The sequence below is a fragment of the Sorghum bicolor genome, chromosome 4 (genome assembly GCF_000003195.3).
Source record: "Sorghum bicolor cultivar BTx623 chromosome 4, Sorghum_bicolor_NCBIv3, whole genome shotgun sequence".
NCBI classification, from domain to species: Eukaryota; Viridiplantae; Streptophyta; class Magnoliopsida; order Poales; family Poaceae; genus Sorghum; species Sorghum bicolor.
The window spans coordinates 48,076,699-48,101,318 of record NC_012873.2 but is presented as its reverse complement, the minus strand read 5'-3'; the positions used below and the strand labels follow the sequence as shown (position 1 = coordinate 48,101,318).

General features: G+C 42.0%; 1 protein-coding gene and 1 long non-coding RNA gene across 3 annotated transcripts; both read right to left on the bottom strand.

The window, feature by feature from the left end:
* On the bottom strand, positions 1,303-4,675 carry LOC8056069 (PLASMODESMATA CALLOSE-BINDING PROTEIN 2). Its single transcript, XM_002452088.2, has 3 exons — positions 4,059-4,675; positions 2,740-2,773; positions 1,303-1,727 (listed from the first exon to the last, which is right to left on the bottom strand). Exons 1-3 carry the CDS (start codon positions 4,405-4,407, stop codon positions 1,532-1,534), a joined length of 579 nt encoding a protein of 192 aa, XP_002452133.1. The 5' UTR covers positions 4,408-4,675; the 3' UTR covers positions 1,303-1,531.
* Positions 8,253-10,529, bottom strand: LOC110435005. Of its 2 annotated transcripts, none has more exons than XR_002452655.1 (2): positions 9,869-10,529; positions 8,253-9,783 (listed from the first exon to the last, which is right to left on the bottom strand). It is a non-coding gene; the product is annotated as an uncharacterized LOC110435005 (long non-coding RNA). The 2 variants fall into 2 exon arrangements; XR_002452654.1 differs by having other exon boundaries at positions 8,253-9,762.

Genomic DNA, 24,620 nt, shown 5'->3' with positions numbered 1-24,620 from the left:
AAAACCCTAGGCTGGACAGCGTGGGCTGACTGGGCCTAATGTGTGCTCAAGGAGATGTGACTGGGCTATAGCGTCGAAAATCAGCAAGAGTTTGTTTTTTTTTCCTTTTACATTATTTTTTGTTTATTAACGAACAATTTTGATCTTCTTCGTTTAAAATTTGCACAAGCTTGTATCTTGTACGATGCTCTCTCCTCTCGAATAATAGACGGGTGCATGATGTGTCCCTTGTATCTTGTTGGGTCCATGATCTTCATTTTGAACTGTCCTCGCCCTTATCAACTTTTCCATGCTAGAGTAGACTTGTGATCTTCTAAGTGAAATTTCAGACAAAATTGAACTATGCTTCTAAACATCGGAGACTTTGAAAACATTCCAGTGGATCAAACCTCAGTTAGCTATTTCAGCACCGGATGTCTTATTGATATGTGTCACTAGGACCCACACCTCGTGCTAAAAAGAGTAAAGTAGAGTTTTGACTAGTGTTATGTTTGCAATTTTTCTTAAAACGAGACTCAAGTGGATTTTAATATCGGTAGAAAATTAAATTACAACTTCACTATTATCTCTTTCAACAAATCTTGAAAATACCATATTTTGAATGAAAGCAATTCTATACCTCAAATCAATATAATTAGTATTTTGTTCAAAAAAATATAATTAGGTATTTTTGGATCCACTAGTACAAAATGGCTAACAAATAGACCTGCTAACCATTAACAGGGTCCGCTACACAATTATTTTGCTCTTATAGTACGTTTGCATCTACAACCAATTAGTAGCTGGTGAATTCAAACAGTCCCATACACCATACTAATTAGCTAGCTAGTAATAGTTAGCAGTTATTTGCTAGTTAACAATTGCACTAATGATCCAAACAAGACCTTAACCAATCTTCCACCTAACCCTCTGTTTAACCGTGTCCTATTAATCCTTTCTCCAAAATCAATATACAAAATAATACTATTTATCCAAATTGTAAATCATTTTATCTTTTTCCTAAGTCAAATTTTCCTAGCTTTGATAAAATTTATCAAACAAGATTAATTTTGATAATGCATTTATTTGATATTGTAGATGTTAATATATTTTTCTATAAATTTGGTCAGAGCTAAAAAGTTTGATTTAGAACAAAACCAAAACGTTTCATAATTTAAAACAAAGGGAGTAGCTACAAAAGAAAATCAATTACCCAAATGACTGGTGAGCTCAAGCCTAACAAAGTGTCCCCGAAACTTCAGAACAAAAACCAAGCTCAAATCAACCAAAGGAAATTAAGATCGTCAACAAAACAGAATCAGATTCCCAAGGGGCAAAAAGCAGCATAATGTTTTTTTAGACCAAAAGAAGCATAATGAGTTGAGAGAATCCAACTGACGGGCACTCTTGCCTTTCACTTGAACGGCAGGTTACAATGGCTACCACCAACCAACCAATTCCCTGAAACAAAATTGTGGTGGTGTCCCTTACATCACGACGCAACAATGCTGCATGTCAATGCTCTGCTGAACCTAACTAGACCATCCATGCATCACCACAACTGCAAGAACATATACATGAAACAGGAGAGAGCAAGAGATGGCAGGGATGTGGTCGCCAGAGGTTCAGCATTGGAGTCGGTCGAATCGACATCAGGTGGGCTCAATCCTCCAGTGCTCCCAGTTCCTTTTGGTGTGGGAGTCCCTGGCATGGATATTGAACCAGGTGATCCTGTTTGCCCGGCAGTGCTGCAAACAAGAATTACCATGATCAATATGACCTTGTTTCAGAAACGAGGGTATAAGTTCTGGTACATAAATAAAACATACTAAACTGTAAAAGCTACACAAAGTATTAATGTGAGGTCATCAGATTAATAAAACTAAAGCACAGACTCAGCCAGCAATCAAATTTTCATCAAAAGACTTCATTTATTATTATTATTATTATTATTATTATTATTTTGTAACACCACGGATAATGCAGTATATTTTTTAGACCAATAGTGCAGCAGTTATGTTCCCAATCTGTAATATTCATGCTACCAAACTAGCTGTTCGAGCAATGTGGTCTCAACTGAAACTAAATATACAGCCATGAAAACATGACACATACTCTGTAGTGTCTTTCATTTTCGTATCCTCTTTTGATAAAATGATCTCTTAGTGCCATCCAGCAAACCATTTTTTAGCATGGTGAGGTTTACATGAAGCAAGAGATGCAGGAATCAGTTCTGGTTGAAAAAAAATCCTGTGAACTCATGGTGTTTAGTGTACCCTAACAAATTCTCCATCTGCATGTAAGACACTCACGTCTGTACGCATCATACCCAAAGTCATAAAACTCACAATATTTGGGAGTTCCATAAGGACTAAGGAGCAATAGAGTTTACAGTTAATGACCATTTTTGTATTCATTACTAGAAGAGTAGAAGTAGTGCTATGCTTGCTAACAAACCTGTTTCTTAAGTTGAGCAAACACTTCCAGCTATAATGCAGCTTGAAGAGTTCGGTTGGTGCAAAATACAAAAGGCTCAGCGGAGCTTTCACAAATGAGTGATGGTGGCATGCTGCTACTTATCTTTTTTGTAATGTATCTGATAAATGTCTATACATCTTAGGTATATTGAATTTTGACAAGAGAAAATAAGTTACAAAATGAATCGATGAAGTTATATATAATTAGAAGTTCCACATTGCCTAAATCATTTCTGCACTACTAGTACTTCAAATGGAGACTAGTAAAATTTAATGTGTTTACCTTGGAGATGAAGGGTAGGTGCATGATCCATAACCTGAAATGCAAAATATATATCTTTGAATAAGTAGATTCCACACATACTTGTAAGATTTGTGAGAATATAAATGCCTATTTCACTGAAAAAAAAAGTAGAGGGGACCGGAGGGGGCAAAGACGGTCTCAACCATGCAACACAAATCCCACATATTTAAGAAGCTTTAATCTAATACTACAGAAGAGAATATGAAAACTAACAAGGCAAAACTAACATGTAAGTATGTAATCACATTAGAATAAAGGCAATAAACACCTATGAGACATGTGTGCAAGTGCAAACTCGGTTTGTTTTATGCAAAAGCATTCTAACTTAGTTCTTCTGAAGGCCATATTCCCATTTGAATGTTTGTATAGTCCAGCAGAACATATCATCGTTTCAGTGAAAGTTCTCTTCAAGAAGCACATTAATCACAATGATGACTATATATAAATAGACATTCATGTAGTTTATATATGTAATCAGAGTAATGTATTAGAAATCGTTGCACTTTAAGTCCTATGGAACTTCTCTTACTCCGGACAAACATACAAATCACAATAAGGCTCCTGAACCCAGATGATATTATATTATGTATAATTTAGTCCTTGAACAATTGGAACATGTGAGAGTGAAACTGAGAATTAACATACTTTATTTTATTTATCATGTGCCTCATGTTGCGTGTCTACAGCAACAATCACATTTGCTTACATGAACTGTATCAACCCAAATACATCTCCTAGTAAAATACGCATGGGAAACACACTCCCTATTTAGCATCAACCATGAAGTTGTACTTATTTGGGTTTAGAGCAATGCTACAGGCTACAACAATGGCGCACCATGAACTAGGAAGCATAAGAAAAGCAGGTCCATAGGTTACCGGCAATGTGTTCATTCTGTCATGATTATTGCAGCAGTAAAAATTTTCATTACCATCACGTAATGGCTTTCTCCTATTATGACATCAATATGTTCTATTATTTTCACATGAAGCTAAGCAAAGGCAAAAGTAACGAAGAAAAACAATATATATTGATTAGCCAAATGATGAAGGAAATGAAATAAATTTTTTGATGCGAGAAACAAACGGATATATATAACCCAAAGGTCCCGAAAAAGAAAAGCGACCAGTTCTAGCAGAGTATGGTTGGTTGCGCAAAGCAAAAGAGACAGGGGACGTACTCCCAGACCGAACAGAAAAGCAAAAGCAAAAGGGATGATGCCGGCCGGCCGGAGACGGATGCGCAGACAGATACAGACGGCACAGTGAAGAACATGCATGGATGGAACAAGTACTGACTGGGGTCGGTGAGCGTGACGGTGGCGGTGCCGGCGAAGTCGCATGCACCCGGCGCGGCGCGGGAGCGCTGGAAGATGGAGTTGAAGGCGTAGGAGGCGTGCGCGGCGAGGGTGTTGGGCAGGTAGCAGAGGCCGGTGGACTGGATGGGCGCGCAGTCCGCACCCCCCGCGGGGCCGCACGCGTAGTCCAGCGCCGACTGCAGCGCCTTGTCCGACGCCCCGCTCCGCGCGATGCACCACGCCGCGCCCGCCGGCCGCGCCACAAGGAGCACGAGCACGACCAGCGCCGCCAACGTCACGGCAGCGTCGAGCCACAGCGCCGCGGGGAGGCGCCGCCCGCGCCGCCGCATGTGGTGGGGGTCGACCGACGGACGGAGCAGGAACGGCGCGCGGTCGAGGAGAAAGAGCGAGAGAGAGAAGGGAAAGGTGGTGGGAAGGGAATGTGGAGCGAGAGAGAGAGAGAGGGCGGTGGGTGTGTGGGGATATGTGAAAGAGGGAGACGAGGAGACGGTCGGTTGAGGGCGGGAGCCGGGAGGAGGAGGAGGATCTCCTCCTCGCGCTCCTTCCTCCCACAAAGCTGCTTTCTTTTCCCCTTTCTTTGCTTGGACGGGTGTTGTGTTGTTGGGCTGGGCTTATTAGCTAGTACAAGAGTAAATAACAGCTGTGTGCACCTTTGCTATCAGACATGTTGTGCTTTCCTGTTATCTGAAGAAAATGCCACAATAACACTAGTATTGTTCACAACGATACACTTTGTTTATTTACTGATAAACTGAATTGCCTCAATCTGGTGCAGGAAAGAATAGCCTGAATGTTATAAAAGAGTTCATGAATGAGGACTTTTCTGATGGATGGCTTGTGTGATACCCAAAGAATTGAAATCTTTAGGCAGTAAGGCAGAAGATTCAGAGAGTTCTAACTGGGATGCTGTGGAATGCATAGATGAAGATACAAATGAGTTAACTTCTGTTGATCCATGTATGGTAGAGTCAGAATCGTCTGAATCTGAGTCTTCCTGTGAAGAGGACCCTGATAGAATACCCGTCTCTACCAATATGAAAGAGAACTGTGAAAGATTTTGACCATTTAATTTGGAGCCTTACATGATTTATCATGCTGCACGATTAGTTGCCACTGATTGAGAGATCAGGTACTGTCAAGGAATGAGTGATCTCTTGTCACCAATAATTGCAGTCATGGAGGAAGATTATGAAGCATTTTGGTGTGCTTTTGTGGGTTTCATGAGGAAAAGGAAAGGCAGACACAACTTCAGGCTTGATGAGGTTGGAACAAGAAGGCAGCTGAAAACCGTCTCGCAGATCACCAAGTCCAAGGATTCACACCTCTATAGGCACCTGCAGAAACTTCAGGCCGAAGACTGCTTCTTTTTTTTTTGATAATCAGCCTTCTCGGCCTTAGAACTTTATATTGATCAACTCATACTCAGCTAAATCGTGAGTATTCAAACGGATTACAAAATCTGGGAGAGGATCAATCCAGTGATGGTATTGACCCGGGTCCCAACTCTGCCCCATAGCAGCTAGCTCATGAGCGAGAGAATTACAAGATCTATGAATTTTTGTTACATTAAGCGAGAGGAAATCCTCATGCAATGACGCCCTGATATCTTGGAAAAGTCCCCCGGCAACAGACAAATCAAACTCTGAGGAAGTCAGCCCCTCTCTTAACTGGCTTGAATCAGTTTCGATTACCCCATGTGCTATACCCAACTGAATAGCCGCTTCCACTGCAAATTTGCAGGCCATCATTTCTGCCATTAGAGCATCATGCACTGGACCTAGAGAACCAGCACCTGCTATAACTATAGCTCCATCATGGCTTCGTATAACAAATCCCCAGGCACCTTTCGACGTCCCGGGCATGAAGCTACCATCAATATTTATCTTAAGAATCCCCTCTGCTGGCGGCAACCAACCCTGCTGAACCTCAAGGGACTGGTGGTGATTGATCCTGGACCCTTCCTTTAGAATATCCTGCACCATGTCCCGGATTGCACTCACCGTTGTTTGAGCCGACGGCATCAGTTCACCCACGTTAACCTTGTTGCGCACGCTCCACCACTTCCAAATCAACACGAACACCACTATACACATATCCTCCCTCTGCCTCAGTATTTCAGCAACAACCTCCATGGCGGACAGGAGGTTTGCAAGCTTCAGCCTGATGTTCTCCAATCCCAGTTCCCTCCAAACCTTTCTCACCTCCTTGCACTTGAAAAAGCAATGCGCACCATCTTCGTCATATCTAAAGCAAACCGGGCACCGTGTATCAAGGCTAATCTTCTTGCTCTTGATGTTCATCTTATGCGCTAAGCTGTTGTGAGCTACTCTCCACACGCACTGCTTTATTTTGGGAGGCACCGGCACACCCCACAGCTTATTCCACATCTTCTGTCCAGAATTCAGTGAATGTCTTGAGGTCTCCCCCTTCTGTCTAACCAGTTTAGTCTCAGCCTCATCTTCTAGCACATGGTAAGCTGATTTAACAGAGAAGACTCCCTTCTTATTGAAATGCCAGGCCACAGAGTCCTCCCTATCCATATGCACCGGGATCGAAAGAATATTGCTTACATCTTCTTCCCAAAAAAGGTCATTGATCAGTTCACTATCCCAAGTGCCCCTAATTGGGTCAATCAGTTCAGATACCTTGGATATGACAATGTTGCCTCTTGGTGTTCTCGGTCTACGAGTAACTCCAGCCGGGATCCACGCATCCTCCCAGATGCGGATGTGGTTTCCATCTCCTACTCTCCAGCTCAATCGCTCTCATACCTCTAATTAAGCTTCGCCATGTATATGAAATCCCCGGTCCTTCTTTCGCTAACCACATGCTCTTGTCAGGGAAGTACCTTGCTTTGAGCAGTCTTGCGCAGAGGGAGTCTGGAGCTTGAATAAGGCGCCAACACTGCCTTGCAAGCATTGCAAGATTGAATAGGTGCAGGTCCCGGTACCCCAATCCTCCCTTCTCCTTCCGACTGGCCAGCGTGCTCCACCCAATCCAATGAAGTTTCTTCTCATTGTCCTTCCGACTGCTTCTTTCTATACTGAATGGTGGTGGTTCTCTTCAGGAGGGAGCGCACTTTTGAGCAGACTCTATGCGAGGTTATGTGGGCTGACCAGGCCGCAATTTGTTGGGCATGACCATCCTACTATATGGACTAGTATAATACCCGTGCTAACGCTACGGTTTTATCCTGGGGATGCTCATAAAAACAACCAATATTTCATTTATATAGTTTAACTTTTACACAATATTTAAGCATGTATATAATTCAGTCGCCCTTTTGCACATATAAGAAGGCAAATAGTAAGGTATATTCTGCCTAACTCTTTAATTATGTATTGAAGATCTTCGGGAGGTTGTTGAAACATTCATTTCCATGAATCATTAAAATATCGGCCAAGAATTTCATCCTAAGTCAAGTTGATAGTTGTGCATGGTAGATCTTACGCCGTCCTACAACTTCATAAAATTGTATACAAGAAAACCTTCCAAATTCTCTTGGAGAAGAGCATTTGTTTATTCGTTATACACAAATCAATAACTATTTTGTGATAACAAAAAGATGAAACATATCTCTACTATAATTGGCCACTTTAAATGCTAACGATATGGCTTCATTTGATTCAAGGATCTACATAAAAACAACCGTCATATATTTAAAAAATAAAAAGGAAAAAAGTTTCACTTTGTAAGAAATATATAGAATAAACCATGACTTGAGCATGGTATATATATATTGAATATATCAAATAATTACTATGTATCACAAGGGCAATAACCATTCCGCTTTGTATTAATAATTTTCAGATTGTAGAAACTATCAACTAAAATTACCACTCTGCAGTCTGCACTTTGCTAAGAAGATAACTTTTCAGTTCACCAACAAAACCATATGATGAATCATTAGACCATGTGCACACAGATGCGGGAGGAGCATCACAATGTTGGACATCAGATGGGTGGAAGGTAGGCCTTGTTTAGTTCACCTCAAAAACCAAAAAAATTTCAAGATTCTCTGTCACATCGAATCTTGCGGCACATGCATAGAGCACTAAATATTGATGAAAACAAAAACTAATTGCACAGTTTGCCTGTAAATCATGAGACGAATCTTTTAAGCCTAGTTACTATATGATTAGACAATGTTTGTCAAATAAAAACAAAAATGCTATAGTGTCAAAATTTCAAAAAAAATTGCATCTAAACAATGCCAGTAAAAAATCTAGCTAGTTCCTATTGCCTCAAATACATGATCCATCAACACAACTTTGAAAAGAAAAATGTTGCTAGTACAGAGCAGCTCAAGCAGTACATCACCATGGCTAAATGTGCAGACTCCATCAAGGGAGCAAGGCAGAGAACGAAGGGTACATGAACTGAACAGTCCACTCGGTGACATGAGAACTGAGGGATCATTGGCAGTCCAGTGGGCAGTCTTCTTGGCAGCTTCCTGGTTTTTCACCCGTCCACCCGCAGTTCTGCTCCTCTATCCAATCCAATGTGTAGCTCTAAAGCTGCAATTTGAAACAGAAGCAACAATTCAATAGTTGCAAAAAGTTACAGAAAAAGGCAGCAGATGCTTACTTGTAGGAAACGAAGCAACAATTTAAGAGAGACAGAAAAAACAACAAATCGCATCCCAACCTGAGATGAAGCATCCAGAACCATCTAGTAGATTGGGCAAGAGCACTGATATAGTAGATTGAGGAAGAGTATTGATCTAATAGATGAATGGAACAATGAACAAAGAAAGCTATTGCCAAAAAAATACCTACCTTATCCCTTCAAAAAAAATGCATCATGTGATCTAAACCATCGTAGGCAAATATTCATAAAAATCATAGTAGGGTACATTCGAGTTGACTTTGAATTTTGTCAAGCAAGTATATTGCAAGATTGTCTCAAGTTTAGTACATATTGCAGTGAACGCTACTTATGGAAAACTAAACTGAATTTGTTGCATCCAAACAAATGAATTATACTACCCCATAGAATGGACATTAACTAAACCGATGTTGAAGCTTGTGTCATACATTTCAGAAAAAATAAAGCTTACAGGATTATGGATGTAGATATACATGTCTTGGTTTTCACGTATAGTTCTTAAGTCTCTACCAGCAGTCAAAATTAGTTATCAGACCAGAACCAAAAAAGGATGGAGCAAAGAGCCGGGATACAAGCTCACGACATTCACAAATTCATGGGGACACGAAAAATTCTGTTGACCTCTTGGTGACCAGACTTGTGGCATCATTATGTCTACCTTGCAGACGTATTTTCTTCAACACATACCTGCATTAGCAAAGCAAACAACTCTCGGCTAAGAAATTTATGGGGAAACAGACTCAGCAATTAAACTTCTTTTTCTCAGTCCTGTGGTTCACGAGGATGGCAGCACCAAAGGCGCCATGACCATTCTGCTCTATAACCTCGTACAGATCCATCTGTGACTCCATGGCTCCCAACCACACAACACAGCTGCTAAAACTCCAAAGCAGCAACACGCGCTTGCAAAACTTCAGTCTCTAATACCAGAACCTCTGACATCTTCCATACAAATCACAACTCCAATCAGCCCCGTACCCTCAGCGATTTCTGCAAATGTGCTAACTCATAAGTTAGTGGTTGCATGGAGGGAGGAAATTTACCTGTAGTCTTACTTTGTGTCGCCCAGAGCAGATCTGCACACAGTCACCACACTTCTAATCAAAGTATGGATGTAGAATTACCATTGTACTATCAAGAAATCAAGAAACAATATTAAATTGCAGATTTAGGTGGGCAAACCTTGCTCCTCGCGTCCACAGATGGCGGGGCAAAACGGAACGCCGCTGGAGCAGGCGAGGAGGAGCGGCGTGTCCTCGCACCTCGCGTTCGTGCCGATGACGGCGAACAGAAGGGCGAGGGAGCAGGTGAGGAGGAGGATGCTGCTGTGGCCAGCCGGGACGCGGAGCTCGAACGGGACGCCGGGGCTAGGGAGTCCCGGCTCAAGGCTGGGCGTCGCACCACCGCCGCCGGGGCTGGGCGCTTGTGAGCATGGGGGGAAGCCGGGAGCGGCTGAGCAGCGAGCGGCGAGCGGCAGCGCGCTGGCCGCCGGCTGCGACTTGACCCCACCAGCTTGGCGCTCCTCCGCCGGTTGCGACGTCACCTACCGAAACACTACCCGCCTCTACCACTGTGCCTGCTGTTGCGGCTCTTCCTTGGTGGGACGACCTTGAACTGCGTTGATGGAGTTAACCTTGGTGCGGATCGAGGGCGTTCAGGTGGTGCGGATGGCGGCGAGGACCTTCAGTATGGGCACCGGCAGCGGCAGATCTAGGGCGGGTCAGGGATGAGGGAGGAGGGCCGCCATGGCCTGCTCGTGCCAGCGCGCCGCCTGAGAGGGCGCCGTCGCCCTATGGCCGCGTCCTCCTTGAGAGAGAGATGGAGGGTACGCGAGGGAGATGGATTCAGTGACTTTCCTCTGGAAAGTCACAGCGTAACTTTCCTACCTCTATGCACCGTTCAACACAGATCTAACGGCTGACAAATAATCTAACGTAAAGTATTATTATTTTATAGGCAAGTTGCGATGCTCTACTCTGCTTCTACAGCGTGCTCGTGTTCATGGACATCCTGCGCTGAATCAAGCAATTTTGCATAATTTTTGGCTGACTTGAATTTTTTTATTTAATATTGTAGCACTTTCGTTTGTATTTAACATTTATTACTTAATCATAGACTAACTAGACTTAAAAGATTCATCTTATAAGTTATAGTCAAACTGTGTAATTAGTTTTATCTATATTTAATGCTCAGTGCATAGTCCGTAAATTTTGATGTGACGGAAAATCTTAAAAAGTTTTTGGATTTTGGGGTGAACTATTTGGTCTTGTTTAGGCCTTGTTTAGTTCCCGAAAATTTTCGCAAAATTTTTCAGATTCCCCATCACATCGAATCTTACGACACATGCATAAAGTATTAAATATAGATAAAAAATAATTAATTACATAGTTTAATTATAATTTGCAAGACGAATTTTCGAGTCTAGTTAGTCTATGATTGGACAATATTTGTCAAATACAAACGTGCTACAGTGTCCATTTTGCAAAAAAAGTTGGAACTAAACAAGGTCTTAGTTCCTGAACTATTTTGTAAAATGGTCTAAGATTTTTCGTCACATCGAATCTTGCAGCACATGCATGAAGAATTAAATATAATAAAAAAGTAACTAATTGCACAGTTCATCTGGAATTACGAGACGGATTTTTTAAGCTTGGTTAGTCAATAATTAGACAATAATTATCAAATATAAACAAAAATACTATAGTAGATATTTTGAAAAAAAAAAGTCACAACTAAATAGGGCATTTGTATTTGGGAGAAATCAAGCGAGCATGTGAAGTGGCATTATAGAGTCCGCGTCCGGCCTTCAGCAGCCTCAGCTCTAGTAGATTCTCGACAGACCGTTGGATGGCAAAGCAACGTAGCAGATGATGCTAAAGTTACGTTGTGACTTACTGAAGCAACGTTACTGAATCTGCGTCCGTACGCGAGGGGAGGAGGAGACGAGGAGTCGGAGTCACTTCGGGAAAGAAAAAATTACGCTTGCGGGAGGTCTAACGTCGGGGGGAGAGAGAGAGAGTCGTGCGTGGTGTCAGTGTTGGATGGAAAGAGTGATGAGGTTTCATCCAAATAATTTGATCCGTTGGATATGAGTGAGTAAGAGAAATGAGAGATTAGAGTTAATCTTGTCCTTTGATTTCATAGGATAGAGCTTTCTGGGTACAATTATCTGGGTGTATTTAGTAGAGTTTATGACTATAGTAATGGGTTATGGGGTGTATTTAGCTAAGTTCTCAACTGGTGGATTATATAGTAGTGGAGAAGTGGAGATAGTGGAGATGCAGATTCCATTTTTGCAACCTTTCTTGAGTGACTAGGTTTGTTTCAGCCCAAACACAAAGAAAAGTCACTATCCGGGAAAACGTAATAAGCAAGACTCCAAAGTCCTTTACCATTCTTCCCAAAATCTAGCTTGACGAAGGTGGTTTTGATCTGAAGGATGGCATTTTGAAGATCCAATCTTCTTCTACAAAGCAATCTAGCAGCAAATGAATATAATTAACTAGTAAATCCAATACCGGAGAATGAACATGGTGCTGCTAATTAGGAACATATATAATAGTATCTCTTTTCCATCTCCACCGGCATAGAAATGTTTTTTGTTGACGCCTAACTTTTTTTTCACATGCTATTCATAAAGAGCAAGCACCGGTAGAAATAGATGTGTGAGCCCTTGGCTATGAACCGCTTGTGTAAATACTCCTACAGTGACAGTATCCTTAAAAAAACACCTATGAAAATCATTAGTAAGATACCCCTCGTGTGTGCAAGATTGCTAGCTTTCTTGACACTTCGACAAATGTTCAGGCACTGTGACTGCTCCCAACGTTGTTAAGCTCGGTTCAGAACACTCCCCATCTACTGCTGAAAATACTATTCTTACTATTCAAAACCATGTTTTGTTGTTTACAACACTGTTTACATATGCCTGCGCAACGAAGCGCGCATGTTCAGACTAGTATTTACATTGGCGACTAACTTAAGCGCACTGCCAATGTAATTGAATTCTAAACTAGCGGTAGTGTTAAGTAACCAGAAGGATCGAATGTAGATGATGCATAGATGACTTTAGGCACCGCGTTGACTGAGAATGAGAAGATGAATTTACAATACATTAGTTTTCTAGATCAATTTTACACCAACTTTTTGAACCATAGTTTTGGCAGAATTAGGTCAAACAATAGTAAGAGATAGCATGCCCGAGGTCACACACAACCTTTGATCGCAGAAAGAACACAATGGATAGACGAAACCAACTGACATGCTAGTTAAGGCAGTTTGAGCCCATTCTTCGCTTGATAGACTCTCCAATACCTCCTGGGAAGACCTGTTAGGGAGGAGTATGTAGAGGTTATTTTAAGATTAGTAAGGCCACCTAGAATGCCTCCAAATCTCACAGAGAGACATGTTGAGGTGTTGGCTTTTAACCCTTCTCCATGGCAACTTCTTCACGTATCCAGTTGGGCCCGAAATACTCGGGGTTGGGCTCATGGCTCTAGTGGGCTTTGCTTCCTTCGCCAGTTTAGGTGACCCATCTTTGGAGCCAGCTTGCTTCCTCTCTCCTTTGCTTCTTGCCACTTCAGATGAATCAACTTCTTCAGGTTCTTGGATGACAGGGTTCCTAACAAGCCGACCATGGACAACGTCCTAGTTGTGTATGAATGTACACACTATGTTAAGAGGAAGAAAGGAAAGTCTGGGACGTGTGCAATCAAACTGGATATGGTAAAAGCATATGACTAGGTTTGAGTGGAACTACTTACAAGGAATTATGCTTTGATTGGGCTTTACAAATGATTTTGTCAATATCATTATGAGATGTGTGATCTCGGTGACCTTCTCGGTATGGGTGAACGGAAAATACCTAGGCCTTTTGACTGTGTTGGGGCGATCATCAAAGGAGGCTTTTGAGTATATGCCAAACAAGATCAGAGGACTAGTAGGATCTTGGAGCGGGCATGAAGTTAGCTGCGCTGGTAGGGAGGTCCTGCTAAAATCAGTCGCACAAGCTGTACCAACCTATCCAATGAGCTACTTTCTCACTCCAAAGGATACTTGCCAGAAAATAAAGACTGTCATATCAAACTATTGGTGGGGTAGCTCGGCTGATAGTCAGCATTTGCATTGGTAGTGGTGGGAGCTATTGACAATGCATAAATTGCAGGGTGGTATTGGCTTTCGTGATCTCAGGTTGTTTAACCTAGCCATGCTAGGAAAACAAGGTTGGAGATTGATCGAGAATCCAGATTCCCTATGTGCGAGAGTTCTCAAAGGACGATACTTCAACGGTGTTGATTTTTGGTGGCTTCCCAGAAGAAGCATGCCAGCCATACATGTCGTGCAATCCTAGAAGGTCGGGAGGTTTTGAAGAAGGGACTAATAAGGAGAAATGGTGATGGCAGCACTATGGACATCTGGCGAAATTGCTAGCTGCCAAACCACTTTGCTGGGCGCCCACTCGCTGAACCTGATAATCCATAAATTTAGGTTGTTGCTGACCTATTGACACCGAGTGGGACCTAGGATGAGGATCTGATCAAAAAGATCTTCATCAACATTGATGCTCATGATATTTTGAGTATGCTAATCTAGGGTGTAGAAGCGAACACCTAGGCATGGGAACTGGAAAACCATGGTATATATGTATACGGTTCGCTCGGCACATCGAAGATTATTTGATGAACAAAACCTACAAAATTCTAATGAAGGAGCATCATCATCTAAGGATAAGACCTGGAAGATAATTTGGGGTTTATGTGGGCCACAAAAAATCTGGGTCTTTTGGTGGCTGGGTAGTGAATGGCTTCCTACTAGCCAAACAAGAGTTACTACGAAAACATATTGAACGCACTCCAAATTGTGAGGTATGTGGAGCCAATGAAGAATCGACTAAGCATGTTTTGTTGGACTGCATAGTTGTTAATTTGTTCTAGGCTGAAGTGAGAAAGCTGACTGCAGTAAAGTTGCCACACCTACATCTGCTTACTTGGGCACATGATTTGATTGATTTGGTTTTATGCTCTCTGAGGGATGTAGTTGTTATAGTCTATGGCATGTGATCGCTATGGATGGCAAGAAACAAACGACGACATGGTGAAGCAGCTACTCCGGTGCACATAGCGGTGAAGTGGGTGATCCATACAACTTTGGATCTACGGAATATGAGTCATCCTCAAGGAAGCCAAAGAGTTGCACTACAAAGATCGTCGTCGCTGGCAAAAATCGGCTCCCAGTTTGATAAAATGCAATGTAGATGCAACCTTCTTTGAAGGGAATCATACAAAGGAAATGGGGGCAGTACTCCATGACCATGAAGGAAGAACCTGTGGGGGATCGAATAAGTGGTATGACCATTTTCGGAATGCTCTAGCCATAGAACCATTGGCATGTCGGAATGGTGTGCAAGTTGCTCTAGATCATGGTGTGACAAGGCTCCTGATGGAGACAGATTGCTAGGTGTTAGTACAGCTGTGGAACAAACATGCAATGCAAAGATCCGAGGTTGATGCTTTCTTGTTCTAGATGGATGAACTCAGCAAGAGCTTTGAAGTTTTTTTTGAAGTAAATTGTAGGGATTTGCATCCCTCAAGCAAATATTATTAAAAAGAGAAAAACGGTTACAGAAACAACGGTTACAATAAGTACAAAAAGGGGAGGGGGCTCTAAGAGACAAAGAAAGAGAGCAAGTACAACAATCGAGTGACTTCCAGAAAGGAGGCTAGGCTAGATTTGCAATCCATTGCTCAATAAGTGGGAAATAGCTTCTCTTGGCCCTCAATAAGAGCATCTATAGTTCAGCAAAGAAGAATTGTCTTGCTTCCTGAACACTTGGGGTGATTTGCCTGAAGATCAAGTCATTCCTTGACTTCTAGATGGTTCAAGCCATCAGGATTATGAGTTCCATAAAAAAGGCACTCCCAGCTGATCCTTAAAGCTCTAGAGATTTAGGTAAGGATTGGAGTGTTGCATTGTCTGTAAACCAATGATGTTCCAACACTGAATGGCAAAAGGCCCAAAAAGAGATGTGAGAGGGACTCTTCCACCAATGCATTACATAAAACACAACTAAAGTCCTACAGTGGCATGTTTTTCCTCTTCAAAAGTTCTCTAGTCCTTACCCTGTCCCTAAGCAGTAACTAAAAAAGATCTTGTGTTTATTTTGACAAGAGGGTGCCTAGAGCCATCTGAAGGCTGGATGTGTCTGATGGGTTCCACTTAGGTGTTTATAGGCTTTTTTGACTAAGAAATTGTCTGAGTTCCAAATATACCTCCACCTATCTGGATTCTCCCCTACATTGATCCCATTCAATAGTCCTTGTAGCAAATTCATCTGGTCATGGGCTTGTTGTGGCAGAGGAAGGTGAAAAATATCATGGAAGAGTGGTGGTTGCAGCCATCAGCAAACGCCAGAGATTTGTTTTTGCAAAAGAATACAGCTCTAGGAACCTTTGGTTCATAACTTCATTTCCCCAGATGTCCTCCCAAAGGAAGCAAGTGAAGCAAGTGGAGCCTTTGAATTTACTAAGGAGCTTGACAATATCCCTCCATCAGAAGGATCCTTTCTTTGATATTCCAGGCAACTTACCCACACTATAGTGTTTTTCCCAGATCAAAGATACCCATGGAATGTTCTCCTTTGTTGAAAAATTTATGGAGATGCTTGAGGAGTAGAGCTTCATTTTGGGTCTTGATGTTCAGCACACCAAGCCCTCCCTAGTTCTTTTCTCTGCAAACTATTGGCCAAGCCACCTTGGGTTTCTGTCTGGCATTGAAGTTAGCCCCTCTCCAAAGGCACAATTTTCTGAATTTGTCAATCTGCTCTATCACTGACTGTTGGAGGAGGAATGTACTCAAGCAAAAGGTTGCCATAGCAGTGAGGACCGAGTTTGTGATCTCAAGTCTTCTTGCCTGATTCAAGAAGATGGAGGTAGCAGCCAACCTTCTTTCACATTTGGTGACTAAAGGTGAAAAATCAATAGCTCTCAGCTTGGAAAGACTAAGGGGAAGACCCAGATAAGTGAAAGGTAGGCTTCCAATCTCACAATTGAAAGTTCTGGCAATATGGAGGAGCTTTTCTTGGCTTGTGTTAATCGAAACCATTATTGATTTGCTATAATTCACTTTTAGCCCGGTTAGCCTTTAGAGTGATTAGCTGCCTGCTATAGGCTTCCATGATCAGTAGTGTATCATCAGCATACTAGATGATTGGAAAATCTATTGGTGATCTCAGTAGTCCTAGTCCTTTTGCCTTGTTGATCACAAACTGGAGTAGGTCAACTCAGCCAAAACAAATATCAAGGGAGATAGAGGGTTCCATTGCCTCACCCCTCTCTTACTGTGAAAGGTTTTCCCCGAGACTCCATTAAGGAGGATGGATGAGGTTCCTAATGACAGAATGTTCTAGATCCAAGAAATCCATCTCTGCCCAAACCCTTTTGCTGCTCATGTTTTTTAGGACTGCATTATGTTCAATTTTATCAGAAGATTTTTCAAAGTCCAACTTTAGGATGATCAGTTCCTTCTTTGACTTGTGACAGATGTGAATGTATTTCAAGGCCCAAGCTAGGCAATCCTGGATTGTTCTCTTTTTAATGAACCCATACTGGTTTTAGTGAACAAGCTTTGTCACTTCCTTCTGCAGTCTATTAGCTAGAATCTTTGTTAGGAGCTTGATTGATGATTTCAAGAGGGAGATTGGTCTAATGTCTGAGACAAATTGTGGCCCATCCTTCTTGGGGACAAGGGTGACAAGTGAGCTACTTATGCTCCTCAGGTAGGCCTCATTATTGCAGAATTTTTCACAAAGCAATAGGAAATTAGGATTGATAAGAGGCTAGTAGCCCTTTATGAATTCATTGGTGAAACCATGTGGCTAGGAGATTTGTTGTTGGGTAGTCCTTGCACTACCCCCTCAATTTCCAACAAACTAAAAGGGGTTTCTAATTGCTCTAGACCTTCAACAAGATTAAGGAGGCAACTGAGATCAAAGACCATGTTGTTATGTTCTGAAACTCCCATCCTTTCTTTGAAAGAGTTCTAGAGTAATTCTGCTTTCTATTCATGGCCACAAAAAGTGTTTCCCAAGCCATCCTGAAGACTAGTGATTCTATTATTTCTGTGCCTGATTATAGCGTGAGCATGGAAGAATTTTGTGGCAGCATCCCTTCTTTCACCCGTTTCACCTTTTCTCTTTGTCTCTAGTATGTTCTTTGCTGCTTCAGCAGTGCTACTAATTTCTATGACACCAGGTTTCTAAAGTTCCACTCAGCTAGCGAAAGGTCTCTGAACAACTCGATGGTTTCCAGAAAGTGTAGGATCACCTTGATCTTTTCTATTGCGATTGCCAATTTTGGAAGAGAGGATTTCCACACTTTTAGCTCCTTCCTTAGGCTTTTAAACTTAGTAGTTATCCTTTTAGCAGGGTCAATGATGTGCTCAGAGCAGGTCCATCCATTCATGGCAATGGGTACAAATTCACCATGACCAAATCTAAAGGTTTGTGCTTGTGGGATTGATGTGCTTATTTCTACCACACATGGCTAGTGATCCGAGGTCTCCATTACAAGGGTTCTAACCAGGGTATCAAGAAACTTGGCAGTCCAGGAGGTGGAGGTGAAGAACCAATAAAATCTTTCTAGTAGGGGTGGAAACTATTTGTTGGTCCAGGTAAATTGTCTATCATGCAATGGAAATTCAATCAGATCAAGCTTGCTAATAGCTTCATTGAAAAGGAAAATCTCATTTAGGTAAGCTCCTTCCCTATTTATGTCCTCTGGCTTTCTGAGTAGGTTGAAATCTCCCACCACCAGCCAGTCAATCTGCTCAGGCATTGAGATGTTTCCAAACCACTCCAGGAACTCCCTTTTTCTAGCCAAGGTGCAGGGAGCATACACGACCGTTAGGGGCCAATTCTCATTATTGTGCTTGGAGGTGAACTCTACTGAGATGGCAAACCTGTTGCTAAACACCATATGTCCCTAGAAGGCCAAACTTTTCAAGGCTAATAGTATCCCCCCTGAGGCCCCCATGGAGGGCAGGAACTCAAATTTATCAAAGTCGGAAGGGCAGATGTTCTTGATGAAGCCGATATCAAAGTGATCTTTTTGGTTTCCTATAGGCAAACAATCTCACACTTGCTTTCTACCACTTTGTCCCTTATAGAGTTCCATTTTATGTCAGAATTAAAACCTCTCACATTCCAATTAAGGATTTTCCACGCCCTGTTTTGATTCATGAATAACATGAGGTTTATAGAGTAAAGGCCCCTGGTGAAGTAACATCCAGACCAGAGGAAGGGATAGAAGTCCCAGACCAAGCCAAGCTAGAAACAAAAACCAAAAGCAAATAACTAGAGCATTAATATAAAAGCACAAGTTCAGATACAACTGGGGGATGGTCACGTAAGCCACAAAGCTAAGCTAGAAAAGAGAAGAAATAGAAAAACAACTAAGAGGGGAGTCTAAGACTCAGCTCAAAAGAAGATAAGATTGACCCAAGTTCTAACCAAAAGTAGACAAATCTTCCTAGGAGACAAAACTCTTGTCCTAAGCCTAGGGGCTGCTAATGCCCACAACAAAGAGATGCCAAAAGACGGGAATAAGACCTCAACCAACATGGGGCAACGTCCTGACTGATTACTTGTCATTTTTGCTGACATCAGAATCTTTGTCCTTCTCATCCTTGTCTTTCTCCCTGTTCCCAGCCACCTTCTTCGGGTTTCTTCCAACAGTAGTTTTACCCTTCTTCTTACCCTTCCCCATAGGCTCTAAACGACTTTTTCCCAACAAAATCTGCTCTTGTAACTGCTCTGCATCTAGCTGACACATAGTTGTTCCTAACTTCTTTAGAGTTTTTGGGGAAAGGGTTGGTGGTGTATTAGCGCAACAAAGGCAATTCTTGATGTTACAGGTGGTTGGTTTGAAACCATTGGCATTGCATCTGACCCTAGTGCTTCTTCTAACCACAGAATCTACCATAGGTGTGACAACTTTTCCTTTTCATCCCCTCTTATTGCTTGCTAGTGGTGTTTCTTCACTGTCCAACTCAGTTAGGGATTCTTCCAGCTCTTTAACACTTGAAGGATCCCCTTCAAGTAACATACAATGCTTGCCAGGAGAGGGCTTAGAGTTTAAAGGTAGAGGTGAACTTTGCTAGGCCCCTAGGTTTAGTAGACTTGGAAATTCAGATTCTAACAAGACCTTGGCACATTTCTGCTGTGTTGGTGCTTCTAGGACAACCTTAAAAAGCCTAGCCAATCTGCAGGGATTGAAATTGTTCCTTTCTCAGCCCATTTCATAGTTTGGTTGTTGTCTAGGGTTTTTGGCGCCAACATAGATAGATCATGTGCTAGCAGCATGGGTGAGTTAAAGAAGTAAGTTCTAACCATGCCTAGTTGGATATTTCCATGCACTACAAAGTCATCTACCTACCCTTGCTGGTCCTGTCCTTGCAGATCCAACAGATGACCATTCATTTGTTGTTGCTGCACATTCTCAAGATTAGGTTTTATCCCTTATACCAAAGGTTGTGGTTGTCCCCCCAATAGTTGGGTCCTGTCCTTCCTCTTGTCCCAAACCAAAGCCCTTATTATCCTCATCGGCTTTGGGCTGCAAGGCCATCTCATCTAAATCCATGAGTACCTCTTCCTAAACCTGCATGACAGGGAAGTGTGCAGGCATCGGGATGTCGCCAACTGCTAATATAATGTTGGCAGGCTCCGGAGGTGGAAATGGCATATCAATCTGTTGTTCTTCCTCCAAACCATTGTTCAAAGCATGATTGATTATCATCTCCAGGGGGTCTTCAACGGCTGGTAACTCATTCAAATCCTGATCCATCGCTACTATAGCCTGATTCAGGTCCATGTGGTGGTTGTTGGCTGGATTGTCTTTCGGCCACTCATTCCAACCTAATTTCATGTCATGTTGTGCCTATAGATCTTGCTCCTAAACCAACTGGTTAGGCATCTGGGTAGGTTCCTAAAATGCTCTGCCACCAAAGCTAAAACTTATTGTCCTAGTCCAAAGAAATCAAACAGAGGGGGGCATCGTCTGGCATCTAGGGGTCCTGCTCCATATTCGGTGGGTCAGCTCCCAAATGCTCGTACTGCAGGATTTCACACTAAACAGTCCAAGACTGTCCATCAAAACCTGGTCCGTCAGAAAACACTAAGAAATGCGGGATTGATTCTAGGTCAACCACCCTCGCTCTAACAAGAAGCCTAGCCAGGTTATCAGGGTCCTTCGTCCAAGTCACTGTCCTAGCGAAGGGCCCCAAGACCATATCAATGAACTCCTCCTCCCAATAGTCCTCTGGCAGGCCCATCATCATTATCCAGCACTCTTGGTTGAAGTTTGGCCTTATCCAGTTTCTGCCCTGGTTGTGCCTTGCAAACGAGAACTTAGCACCCCCATAAGTATGTGGACTGTTAATCACAAAACGATCTCTGTCAATCTCATGCTCAAAACACACAAAAGCTTGTCCCAGAGGACAAGGCTGAACCTCAGTGATCTATACCCTCCTATTCTAGAAGAACTCCCTGATAACCTCATCAACATTGGGAAAGTACACTACATTACCAGGTAACAGATGGATGGTGCAGATGGCCAGGTCCTCATTTCTTGCTCTTGGTCGCCTTCCTACAATCACCCAAACCATCATTTTAGCCTGTTGTTCTGTTACCAACGTAGCAGGCTCAATCTGTTGTCGATCTTGTTTAGTAGACGAAATCATTTTAGCCCTTCTCTAGTCCTTGCCTGGCCCACTATTGTTCCCATTTCCTTGGCTTTTGACTAGGTAGTTAGCCGCTGCATGTCCCCCTCATGTAGGTAAAGCATCTAATTGGAGATTTGCACACTGCCCTATTATGTCCTGGGGTAAGGCAACGTGAGCAAATCCCGGATGACAGTCCCGCTGAGGGATTTCCTAGGAGAGGGTTGACCCAAGATAGAACCTGAGTCTGAATTTGAAAAACCCCTCCGATTCATTTGAAATGCGAGGTGCTATTTTGTCATAAAGAACTCTCCCAATGGGTTTCTTCCATTTATCAAACTGAAGCTTACCACCATTGGGGAAGATCAAACGATCAAAGACACTAGGACGTGGGGCGAGCGGAATCCTGTTTGCTCTAGTGAGAGGGTCACTACTAATAGCATCCGTGAACGAGATGCCAGGTCTGAGTAGACTGCTTCTGCCATTCACAGTAGGGATCCAGGAGGCTTCCTCCTCGGCACAAAATGCCTTCCATTCATGACCCTAGTTTGGACCTCCATTGCCCCAAAGATGGAGAAATATTTTAAAAGCCGAGCAATCGAAGGAATGCAAACGGATGATGTAAAAACCAACCAAATTTGAAGAGACAAAAGCGAAAAACACGATCGAAAAGTTGCTGGACTGTGAAATCCGAGGCAGAACCTCCGATGGTCGCCTGAAGGATGGCACCAACCGAGGCAGGATTGAGCTTGAACTTGCACCTACGGAACGAGGCGACCAAGTGCAAAAGGACATCCCCAAATCGTCGGAGAGACCGAGCAACCAAACTTGCTCTTGACCACCGACTGAACTCCCACCCTTGGTCGTGAGCTTAAACCCTAGAGCTCCATGGTGTTGAACGAGAGCGCGAGGATCACTGGCTCGACTGGCCATTGAGCTTTGAAGTTTTTTATTTATGTTTTATTTGTAGAGATTGTAATAGGTTAGCTCATGATTGTACTAGACTGGGTTCTCATGAAAACCCAGTGGATGAGTGACTCATAAACCAACCGAGATTGCCAGATATCACCCATAATGATTGTAACTCTACTCATCAGTAATATAAGACACGGCTTTTCTGTCTTAGCTCTCGTTATGCTAAGAAAATATAAGACACAATTTTACTTGGTGCGGTCTTCAAAACATATTTAACCTATGACTTATATCTTATAATATGTAATTTTGAAATTAAAGTTTGACCATTAGAAAATATTTCTAGTTAGAAATCTACTGTAACTACTTTTGTAGTATAAACTTTTCATATGATTAGGCTAATTGTTAGTCAAAGATAATAAAGTTTGAATTTTAAAATAATTACAAATCTTATATTTAATGATGGAAGGAGTATATTTTTATAAATTTATTAGTATAAATTAAAATTAGTTGACTCTTTCAAATATGAGATTGAAATATATTTTGGAATAGACGGGTATAGAAAACGTGTTTGTAGCAATGCTCTCTCCGATGGAAAAGAAAACCTAACATAGATAGAAATCTGAGCACATGCCAAAGTTTATGGGCTTCCAAAACTTTAGCCCACTAAGGCGACGATTTTGACTTGAGACTGGTTTCGACTCAACGCCCATGCCTCCATGGGCTGTTGTGGCCCGTTTTGAATGCAAGAGCAAACTATGCACTTTCCAATTTCCATGCTCTAGCTTCAAAATCCCATTTGAAATGAAAAACAAAGGAAAAGTTAGATGTGTAGACATTTCTTTCACAAACAGTAGTATAAAAATAGCTCTTGGTAAGTACTAGAGTACAGTGTTACAAGCAGTTGCTAGGCGGCCTAGGCCCAATGCTGGGTGCCAACATCGAAGACCACGAGTGTTGCATTGGTCAGCAGCGCGAACGAGATCTAGAGAAGGATGATGGTGATGGTGAGTGGCGTCGACTATGAGTATATACACATCCATGGTTGCCCACTCGCTCACTTGCGCTCTCTCTCTCTCTCTCTCCAAAATTAACTACTTGTAGTTTTCTACCTTCCATCTACTCTAATACATGTGGATCAGGAGTGAATTAAGTACAACCAAATAAAACCTCTATTGTTGTTTGGACCCATTTAGTTGATGATCACAGCTTCATGGCTATGTACATTTTTTTTGGCTTTACCGAATGCCTACCAAAGGGATCGTTAAGGGATGGCTAGCTATTGGGCGTTTGCAGCAGACTATTGGCATGAGCAATAACAAAAAAAAACCCTTCAAGTAGACCTTTGGAATTATTTTTTAAGTACCATTGGAGATGCTCTTAATCTTTTTCTGGATCGAACATGTTTATCTATTTTTTCTAACAATACAAGAGAGTTGCATTGTCATTTCATTAAAAAGAAAAATAGTACTACAGGGGAGATATTAAGAGGCCTCTACAAGTCCCAACTCCATACAAAGCATCAACTCGATCTTATTACAAAACCAAAACAAAAATACGACCATCCCGCGAAAACATCTCCAGCATGTCCGCTTGGCAGAAAAGCCGTGACAAAAAGTACTATTTATTAATTTGTTGTGAGAGAAAAAACACTACTGAATGACTGACAGATTCGGCAGATAAGCTCAAGCATATTCTTCCTCCACTTTGTGTAGTACCATCTGAACACAGGGGGTAGCTCCTTCAAAAACACAAGAGTTTCTATGCTTCCAAATTTCCCAGGGAATGATCAATGTATTAAGTCCTCTCAGAACTTTAGGTAGTCCCTTGATAGCATTGCATACCACCTCATCCCATCATAGGCTGATAATTAGTACAAGCATTCCACCAAATCAAAGAATGGATTCATCATGCACAGCCTTCTGATCGATAGAGTAGTGGTTCCACGTAAGTCCTAACAAATTTAAGGTTTTATGAATGTACTCTTTAAGACAAATCTATGCTTATGAACTTCAAATTTCTAAACTAAAAACGATGTATAATAAAGTTTGTTTGACAAAAATCTTATCCAAAACGTCAAGTATTTGCAAAGCAGATGTAGGTGCAGGATCAAGTATTTGCAAAGCAGATGAAGGATTTTGTAAAATTAAGCAGGATCAGATAACAGGAACTCCACAAAATTTGATAGCCTTCCTTGCTTGTATTTGTTTTCACTATTTTGGGTAATTCACCTTGTTTGTTAGTTTCATGTGTCCAACAAGATAGTAACTGAATTGTGAACAAGCAACAACCAAGATGCTAAAGAATGCAA